Source organism: Opisthorchis viverrini, assembly GCF_000715545.1.
Source record: "Opisthorchis viverrini unplaced genomic scaffold opera_v5_51, whole genome shotgun sequence".
NCBI lineage: Eukaryota > Metazoa > Platyhelminthes > Trematoda > Opisthorchiida > Opisthorchiidae > Opisthorchis > Opisthorchis viverrini.
In genome coordinates this window covers 2076852-2086885 of record NW_008751707.1, presented here as the reverse complement: position 1 = coordinate 2086885, position 10034 = coordinate 2076852, and the positions used below count along the sequence as shown (strand labels likewise).

At 46.6% G+C, this 10034-nt stretch overlaps 1 protein-coding gene across 1 annotated transcript in view; it reads left to right on the top strand.

Moving 5' to 3' along the window:
- Positions 1-9197: 9197 nt before the first annotated feature.
- The window catches only part of T265_03550 (hypothetical protein), a gene marked incomplete at both ends in the record, with an annotated part of 44221 nt that continues 43384 nt past the window's right edge, over positions 9198-10034 (top strand). Inside the window, one exon of the mRNA XM_009168062.1 lies at positions 9198-9318. Within this exon, the coding sequence (XP_009166326.1) occupies positions 9225-9318 (94 nt within the window). The remainder of the gene's footprint in view (positions 9319-10034) is intronic.

The following is a 10034-nucleotide window of genomic DNA, read 5'->3' as shown; positions in this document are numbered from 1 at the left end:
GTGTTGCGGAGTGTTTGGAGGACGATCATCGAGTCCGTCCAGAACGTAGTAGAGTGATCGGCAGAGACAACTTTTCTCTCACCTGCGTGGCCATTCTCGCAGAGAGCAGGGCAGCTGTGAGCTCCAGACGAGGAATCGTGACGGCCTTCAGAGGGGCAACACGAGAATTGCTCCACACAAAGTAACGTTGTTGGCGGCCTTCATTCCGTAATCGAAGATAAAGAACCGCTCCATAGGCCCCTTCTGAGGCATCCGAGAAGCAATGGAGTTCGTAAGATTGAAAAACAGCGTCCTCAGACGACAAACATCTCGGAATTCTCAATTGGGTGAGAGCGACCATGGAACGTCTCCACTTTTGCCACGTTCGCACGATTTCGGCGCTTACTTCTTCATCCCACTTGACCTGAAACCTGCAAAGCCCTTGGAACAGCAGCCTCCCAGGTATTAGAACCGGGCAGACAAATCCCATGGGGTCATACAGAAAGGCTATAAGTGACAGCATTCTTCTCTTCGTGGGAGTTTCAAACTGGATATCCACTTGGAACAGGAATTCATCAGTCGACATGTCCCATTGAACCCCAAGTGCCCGGTGCCACGAATGTGGTTGCAGATCTGCATCAAGGTTCCGCTGCGCAAGATCCTCAACAAGGATTTTAGCTAAGAGGATAGGTTCGCTTGTCGACCACTTCGTCAATCGGAATCCGCGGGCTGCCAGTAGATTGAAGGCGACGGTCGCAAGACGTTCTGGAGAAGTGGTAATTAGCAGCAAATCATCAACATCAAATGCCCGTTCCGCTGCCAATAAGTCAGCGTGGTTCGACACGTTAGCGTAGCTCCTGATGGCATGCTTTAGGGCGAAACTGGCGCAGAAGGGAGACGAAGTTGCGCCAAAGGGATGTACAGTCATACGGTAAGTCTTCGGAGCCCGCTTAACGTCACCGCGCTCCCACCATAAGAAACGCAGCAAGTGTCTGTCGGATTCGGGTACCTTCACTTGATGAAACATTGACTCGATATCTGCCGTGACCACGTGCCTATACTGGCGGAAACGAAGAAGGACTCCGAGTAGACTGTTCACGATGTCTGGACCAGTAAGCAGCTGCGAGTTCAGGGAGTTCCCTTGGACTTGACATGCACAATCGAAGACAACTCTCACCTTATTTGGCTTGTGGGGGTGAACCACCGGATGATGTGGCAAGTACCAAGTTCGTCCAGTGCGTTCGGTCTCCAGGCGAGGATTGACCGGCTCGGCATATCCTTTTACCAGAAAATCATTGATAGCCGACGCATAGAGATCATGGAGATGTCTGTCCTTAATAAGTCGCTTACGAAGGGAGTCGAGTCTTTGTCGAGCAACGAGATAACTCGATGGTAAGCTCGGACAACCTGCCTTCCAGGGCAGAGCAATTTCATAATGTCCATCTGTCAATCTCAGCGAAGACTCTGCAACAGATAATGCCTGTTCGTCAGCCTGGGACGCAGAGCGCTTGTGTGATGGTGGGTCTCTGAACTCTATGTCAAACATGGCCTCTAACTTTGAATCCAGACTGTCTGCCACATGGCAGCTGAGCTGGTTGATTCTAGCCAGCCTGTCGTTTGTATCACTTACCGGCCCAAAAAGGACCCAACCGAGTGGTGTTCGATTAGCGTAAGGCTCGTGTGGCCTGCCCGTTCGGCTTTCCAGCACCCAATGCGCCATCGGTACATCCATCCCGATCAAGAGGGATATTGGTTGGCTTCCGGCAGTCTCGAACGGAATTCCCTTCAAGTGATTCCACTTGGACCACTGCTCTCTCGTTGGTAAGGTTTGAGTAATCGACGGGAGCTGACGAACAGTCCACGCCTTGATAGATTGCGGCGTCTCGGTCGGTGGCGATGTATCTATCTCAAAACTGACCCGAGTGGTCGATACTTCATTCTGGCCGTTGAGGGTGGCAACGCTTATGTTTGTAGGCAATCCCGATAGCCCGAGATTTAAGGCGACATCCTCTTTCAGCATCGTACAGTCTGAACCACTGTCAAGAAGTGCATTGACTCTATAAGCTCCACGGGGACCGCGAAGAGTTACAGGCAGTACGCCGAGCGCCACGATTGTCTGATTACACGATCGGCTGGCACAGTTGACACTGAGGTCTGGACGGCATTCTTCCTGGCATGTTGGCCCCACTGACTTAGCTGAAGGCTGAGTGGGCGGATGGAGCAATGGGTGATGTAGACCTTCGCAGCCATTAAGTCCGCAACATCGCCTCGAGCGGCACTGTTTCGCGTTATGTCTTGGCTTGAGGCAAAGCTCGCAAAGTGCAGCTGAGCGGATGAACGTTGCACGGGAATCAGCGTCCAAGCAAATGAATTGCGAGCATTGACCGAGGTAGTGCTTTTTGCCACGGTGGATACACGGACAGGACATCGTCGGGCTATGTTCTCTATTACCAGGCTTATTAGCATCGGACGTCGTCACAAGTGTGGATAGCCTTGGCGATGGTGCCGTCGCAAAGCTACGGGGGCGTTCTGACTTACTGGTGCTCGGCTGGGAAACATTCGGCAAATAAGACTCTTCAACTGATAACGCATCTGCTCTGTCTAGAACATAATCAGTCAGATCGACGAAACTGGGCTCTCGGTTCTTCCTAAGGATTTCCGAGGCCCGGTCGAACCACTGTGACTGGATAGCAGTCGGAAGGCGGCTAATAATAGCGCCTATGGTTGTTCTAGTATTAAGCTCTGATGAGTAGTTCAGTTGGGAGAGTACCAACCAACAAGCCTTCATTGTGTCGGCCAGCTTGAGTAGTGAGCTGGCGTCGTTCGGTCTGATGGGCGGCCCGGTTGTGACTGACGCAATATACTGTCTTGCGATCGTCGAGGGGTTGCCGAACCTGCGAGCCAATATCTTCCAGGCTTCTGCGTAGCCGTGTTCCGGCTCAAGTATCGTACAGTGATCGATTGCTTCTCGTGCTTCACCTTCACATGCATCGATCAAGAAGGCTAGTCGATTCGCGGGATCCGTAACGTATTGGGCGACCCCACTGGTGAAACCCCTCAGAAACTTCCAGTAATTCAAGGGGTTACCGTCGAACTTTGGTACCTTTCTCTGAGGCATACCCATACAGAGGTTGAGCAGTTCCGGAAGATGTTGATACGTTATGGACGTCGTCTGTGGATTCTTTGGAGGCGTCATATGGTAGTTGGGGGTGATGGCCCCCTCCTGGTCAACTGGATGAGATGGAGGTCTAACGGAGTCTTGGGGTTTTCTGTCTGTAGCGGTAGCAGAACACTGAAGGTTAGCCATTTCGCGACGGACTTTGGCCATCTCCATTTCAAGCCATGCAGCTCTGTCTTTCAGATCTATAGGGAGCTCTCGCTTGGGCGACGGCGGGAAGTAATCGAGTGGAGGAAGGTCGGTGGAATGTTCGTCAGACATGGCGAAACGTCGGTTGAGTTGCGTTACTGATTAACTGCGGTAATTGTTGATTAACTTTGTAAGATCCGGACGGTTAAGGATCTCACAGGACGATTGCGACTATTAGATTATACGCAGTTCGTAGCCAGTAGTCAATAGGAGCAGACAGACGTGGGGCAGTAGATGATATATTGAAGACTGACAGGAACTGGTTCTACAGAAAAACGAATTAGTAAGCATCATGAATTAAGAAAACGTACAATCAACAATGACGCAATCTGTAGGAGCGGGAAGCAGTCACTGTTACAGCACGGGTTTCTGTAGGGGCAACAAGAAGTAAGTACCAAACGATGTGCAAACATACATATCGGGGCAGTCTGACAGTATGAGTTGGCCGTAACGGCGCAGGAGTCAGTACGTTCGGGATTTGAGGGACTGTCTTTCGGTCGGTGTCAACGCAGCCGCTCGTGTCGCGCGACAGGTCAGATTGCGCGGTTTCGGCCGTTTAAAACAAAGCTCAGCAGGGGCTATCTGGCAGGCGTGATGCATGGATAATACAAAATAAACAGCTGTGTTGGACGTCCGGTTGGTGTAGTCGGTAACGTGTTCGCCTGCTGTCTGCAGACTCTGGGTTCGATACCCGGTGGGCGCGCTTTTCGGTCGGAGTGGACGCTCGTGAATAGGTGCAATCCAGACGAAGTTGCAAGCAATGACGGACGGGCAAATTAAGTATTGACATCAGTTACTGAGGAATAAGCAGACATTAAGCCGGGGCGAACCAGGGGGAAAGCGAGCAAAGAAACGAAACGGTGTCATAATAAACAGATGTGAGTCACGTTACTCACGAGTAGTCAGAAAAAAGGAAAGTTCGGAATCTACAAGGATTATAAACAAAAGATCATGGAGCAATCCCGAAGTGACCCAAGTGAACGCACATTCAATTCCAAACACTGTTCTCTCGCAGCTATTTACAAGGTATTAACCTTAAAGGCCCCTATCCATCTCAAGTAGTTAGAGAATGAATTTATTTAGGCCTTGACGGTGTCAACCGACCGAATACTGAGACAAAAGTATTTTGAAAAGTCAAAACGGCAGGCTTGTATGCTGACTATGTCCTACTAGCCGCTTTCTATTTCGTCCTAAATGAAGCTAGGTGAAATGCCACAACAGCGTCCCAGAAAATCAACTCCTAACGACCTGGAGTGTGGTGGTGTGGAGCTTGTCTTTAATTTGATACAAATTTCCTAGCATCACATTTTTAGGTGATAGTTTTCGCCGCCGCTTTCCAGTCACTATGGAGACCCACTTGTCCAAACATTACTTCATATCGATCAGTGTTAACATCAAACAATATGCAAACAAGCAGCTTAAGTATAACCCCATGAGTTCAATCGGTAGTCATCGACTTATCACTGTACAAGTTTTTCAGCCTCTTTGAGACCACACCTTCCGTACTCATTGAGTCCCACTTTTTCCGGTGTGAAAATTTTGAACGAACTGTAATCGGAATCTGCATCAAAACATATCGAAAATTAAAGAGATTTTGAACACGAATCACTCGATATGGAGAGGCTGATCTTCCATTCCTCTCGCCTCATCGGTCACCAATCGAAAAAATAATCTCGGCCTTAACATGGCCAAAGAAGGTCTTAAGGTTGTGGTGCGTCCTTCTTGTTTGTCTGGAGGCTTCTGTGTAGTGCTATAATTCGTGTGCCTTATGTGGCCGCTGACTTCGAAGCTGGTCCTGGCCGCTCCATTTTATTTGCAAATTTTTCCATCGTGCTTCTCGGCCAATGAGCTCTGGCAGCCCTCGCGTTTTACCTTGTAAGTACAAACTCAGCGATCGCAATAAGTTTGTTTTCATGATTCCCCATTGCACATTAATGCAGCTAACACTTTTGATTTTCAGCGACGTTCGTCAGACGCTCGCGTCCACAACGCCACTGAAGTAAGCGTTCACTGGCTTTGGTAAACGTGTTAGGCCTCGTCACATCTTCTAAACCAACTTGAGGTCTCAGAAAGACTTATTTGCTGTTGCCGATATCCAATGCTAAACAGTCTGTTTGTATACTACCAATCATTTTGGAAGAGATTCACGCTAAATGCACCAGGCAGGGGTGCACACCAAGTGTATAAATGGTGTAGATTGGCACATGCTTTTCATGATGAAACTTTAAGCGCGTCGGCCTTAAAGGCGTACAAACGCAAAAAAAATTGTAACACCAGAATCACCCGCTTGCACTTGCTGATATCACCAGTGTGTACTTGAAGCCAACACACACGACCTCTTCACAGCGATCAACACTCTCTGAAAGATGTTAAAATTACACCATCAAGGAAGTTAGTTCAATTCTGAAACACTTATTCAGTCTTTGAAAATATCATCACGTACATACAAACGCAAAAAAAATTGTAACACCAGAATCACCCGCTTGCACTTGCTGATATCACCAGTGTGTACTTGAAGCCAACACACACGACCTCTTCACAGCGATCAACACTCTCTGAAAGATGTTAAAATTACACCATCAAGGAAGTTAGTTCAATTCTGAAACACTTATTCAGTCTTTGAAAATATCATCACGACCAGTAAAAATATTTAGAACAAGAAAACGCTAAATCAACAAAGGCGGTCATAGGGCAGAGACCAGTGTATACTGTCGTGAGCTTCCGTTCAGTTCCTAACTCTCCCAGTCTCTTAGCAGCTACCTAAGGAAGCTAAATAAACTGCGAACACCCAGTAATGCCCGTCGTTCTTTTCAAAATTAGACACAAGCGAAGCATGCCAAGACTATACTTAGCCCAGTTTTTCATATGTACCAGGTCATATGCTTAGATAACCCGATCGTGACTCATCTCATATGCTTTCCGCAAGCTAGGAATTAAGCCTATCGTTATTAGTCGGTTAAAAATTGGTGCAGTCATCCGAGCACGCTGACCGACGGAACAACGGATTTCTCTAAAGTCACAGTTTAAACCAGGGAATCGTTTGCACAATATTTTAACTTTTGCCGGTATTCATTCGGTATTTTTAAATCCCCATAAATAGTAGCAGTTTGTCTAACACTTGTTTTTTGGTACTCAAAGGATACGTTTGGCATGCACTTTATATATTTATGGATGTCCCAGCTCTGCCGGATGCACTCAAGAAGACGATGGGGTGTTTTTTGGAGAAGCTGACTTCTTCATTTATCTTCTACTGCATTGGATTTGAAGATACTTTGAAAAATTACATAAACGGTAGTTAGCTTTGTTCGCGCAAATTCAAAATGTGGCGGCCACGAGCGAACTTTGCAGTAAATGTATCTGTCGTCCCAAGGGGCGTGTCATCAGACAAAGTTAGAGCATTCGTCGCAGCAAGTAACATTCGTGGCTTTTTCTATACGGGCAGCACACGCCGTATCGGGTGCGAGAAAACGCTCCGTCTGCACCGATAAAACGCGCCTTTGATAATACTATGTAAAAATTGGTGAGAGATATGTCATAAATTCAGTGGATTGGGACGGTATTGCCTGCGAATTTTACAAACCCGTTCGGGAAGAAGAGACCAGGTAAATTATGAGCAAGCCATCGGACTAGACATGGCAGCCACGGTGCAACCGTTCCGTCGTTCGGAAGCGAACATCTTGGATGAATCATTCGAGCTTTTTAGAGTAGTGGAGACCGGCATAGGAATGTGGTAAAGTAAGGCCAGCGTAGATCAAGGATGTTACTGGTCACATCGAAGGCATACGGTGGTTTGATACTGACATTCAAATGGGACATTAGGATAGACCTATCTAGATTAATGAGGGAAGGACTGGGGCATAAGTAAGACTGTGATCCAAGGTAACAAACAGTCAAACTGGTTACAGTTTATAACTACCGTAGCGGGTGAGGTGACTACCCAATTTTAAAAACGATAATCGACGTTGAGATGGACAAGGCAGGGAATGGAAGTATACGTCTGACGCAAACGCTTGTGTTTATATGGGAATATAAAGAACGGTACTAGCTAAATAGCGCATTTCATTACCATTTGCTCAGTCGTCCACGAAACTTGGAAGGAAGTGCAGGTATTTGGGTGGAACATTTTCAAAATCTTAGTTGAAACGTACGTGATATCGTAGTCAGCTGGCGTAAGAGAGGATGGTTAGCACGCAAAAATTTCAGGGGTGGTGATATTGTTTATTTGAGCGTGCCAGTGAAATATGAGGTTAGAGCGCTATCACAATTGTTTTAGAATCGTCCAGAAATGCACAATCTGGAATAATGAGGGCGATTTAAGGGGAAGACAAGTTAAAATTTGGGAGCCACTTTATCGTCCACTGTTTTGATATCTGTGATTTCCCACGTTTTATCTATCCTTATTTGTAACCTCCGCTCCACCGTTGTGTTTGGTGCGTGCGTATGAACTGGCTTTCGTTTGTCCCTACTACTTTTGTCAATCAGTCTTGACCTGATTCAGCTATTTTTGGATGACTTCATGCAAGTGTGACTGTCTCACATGCGAGTCTGTTTGCACATTTGGTTTGTACTTTCATAGTACAAGTGGGCCTTTTGTTGTGGAAAAGTATCTACTGTCGACGTTTTTTACTGTATGAACCCATGCAAATAATAAAATGATGCTTATTGCCACCTTGCTGGTTGTATGCCCTCAGACCTGATCATACCGTTACAGTCAGAATAAAGGACTGACTAACGGGAATTGTGGGTAGAGGATGTTCCGAAAAAAGACAGCATCAGAGGCGATGAGCATCATTCGATGCATACGTGGTTTACACAAAATTGACAGGGACGGGGAAGTACAGTTATCTTGCTTTTTTGAACGGAACATCGAGCAAAATCAGGTCGTTAGGATTCGAAGGTGGTTGGCGAAATCAAACAAGGGGGCAAAACAAGAGGCGTTCCTGCCTGACATGTTACAAGGGAAGTGTAAAAAGTGAAAAACGATGGACCGAAATATTAGATCTGGTAAACCAGTAGAGCTGGTGTCATCCAGCCATTTAAACTAGACCTGGCGCCGCAGGACCTTGGGCCATGTTCACAAAGTGCGTAAGTGGAGATGGTGAAGTGGATGGATTAGCGAAGTGGATAAATGGTTAAATGAATCTCAGAAACGAGGTGTACAGTAAAACTGTAGAGACCCGCTGGTACCCGTGTGGTGTGGTCCGGTATGGTAGTTTCTTGGAAGAGTGAGGTGGTGACGACACACGACCCGGAACGCGAACGGTATAAAAATGTTGATTTTGTGTTGAGCACAGACCGACGGTCCTTAATTCTGTCCACGTACTCGTCACCCATGGTCAGGCAAAATTCCGGGTTCGATAGTTATTTCCTTTTTGAATATTTTTCTACGCAGAATTTTTCGCCTGTTTTGAACCTTTTTTTAGAAGCTGCACGGGAGGTATTTTTTCTTGATGTTATATCGTTTTTACCTAATTCACATTCATCAGGCTTCAATAAGGTTTACACTACTAGCTAAACAGTAAACGTATGAATAGTACCCTACATCTAATGGAGTCGTTTATGGTGGTGTTTCTTGTTTTTCAAAGTTAAATATCACAAAATTTTCTCAGCCCAATAGTGTATAGTCCCGGTTTTATTTGGCGCATGCTGATTACTGTGAAATTCACACCGACCCTGGTGAGCAACAAATCGGGTGAAGACGTTTTATTCCACCTTACCTAAATGAACCTGAGAAGATACACCACCAGACAATCTGAGTCTAGTGACCTTTGGCTTCCGATCCGTGTGCGGACCTACTGAATTTATTGAACTGGATTGTTTGAATTCTCAAGTCCAAAACCCGGCGGGCGGGGTTTTGTGTTGACGGTTGCACACCTCGATGGCTTCCGGTGGTGAGCGGCCCGCTGTTAGTGCTGATGTGGGGGAAATTCAAAAGGGGGACGAAAACCCAGTTTTTTCCAAACCACCTGAGTGTGAGTTTTTTGCGTTTGCTTCAAACTAACGTTATATGGTCTCCTGGTCGTGGGCGATTTTCCATGAGCTTGTGAACAGCTTTCAAAACTGAAGTTAACAATGAAGGGACCCATTCCAGGGAAATATCTTTGATAGACCAGTTAAATTGTCGGCGAGGTGAATAAGTGCAGCTAGCTGGAGGATCACCATGTGGTTCTGGATCGTGATTTAAGCAAAATCTGGGCAAACCGGTAATGTTTTAGTTTCGGCGTTTCAGTGCGTGCGTCAATTCCAAGTCAATTTCGAGTTCGAGTTTGTCTTGTTCAAAAAGAAATCCGGGTGACTTAGGTTGGCTTCTTGTACGAACCCCCAGTCTTATCGCTCCATACTCACTCGTAGATACTGTCACTCATTTTAAATTGCGTTTGGCTTGTTTTTGAGTTCAGCCCCAGTGACATGTATTTGTGATGCACGGGTTTACGTCTGGCTGCAGCTTCCATTCGTTTCGGCCTTCATTGTGAGCAAAGGCGTCAGCAACGCGAGAATCGCAATAATACGTGCAGCTACTCATCATCATCATCATCGACAGCATGACATCAGTGTTCAACACCGATGCTTCACAGCCGTACAACCATGACTTATTTGAAAGCCTTATTGTAAAGAAAAGAATAAAGGTGGATGGGGGAGGGACTTAGCGCTAGCTTAACACAATCATTCCGAGGTGCCTACACCTCCA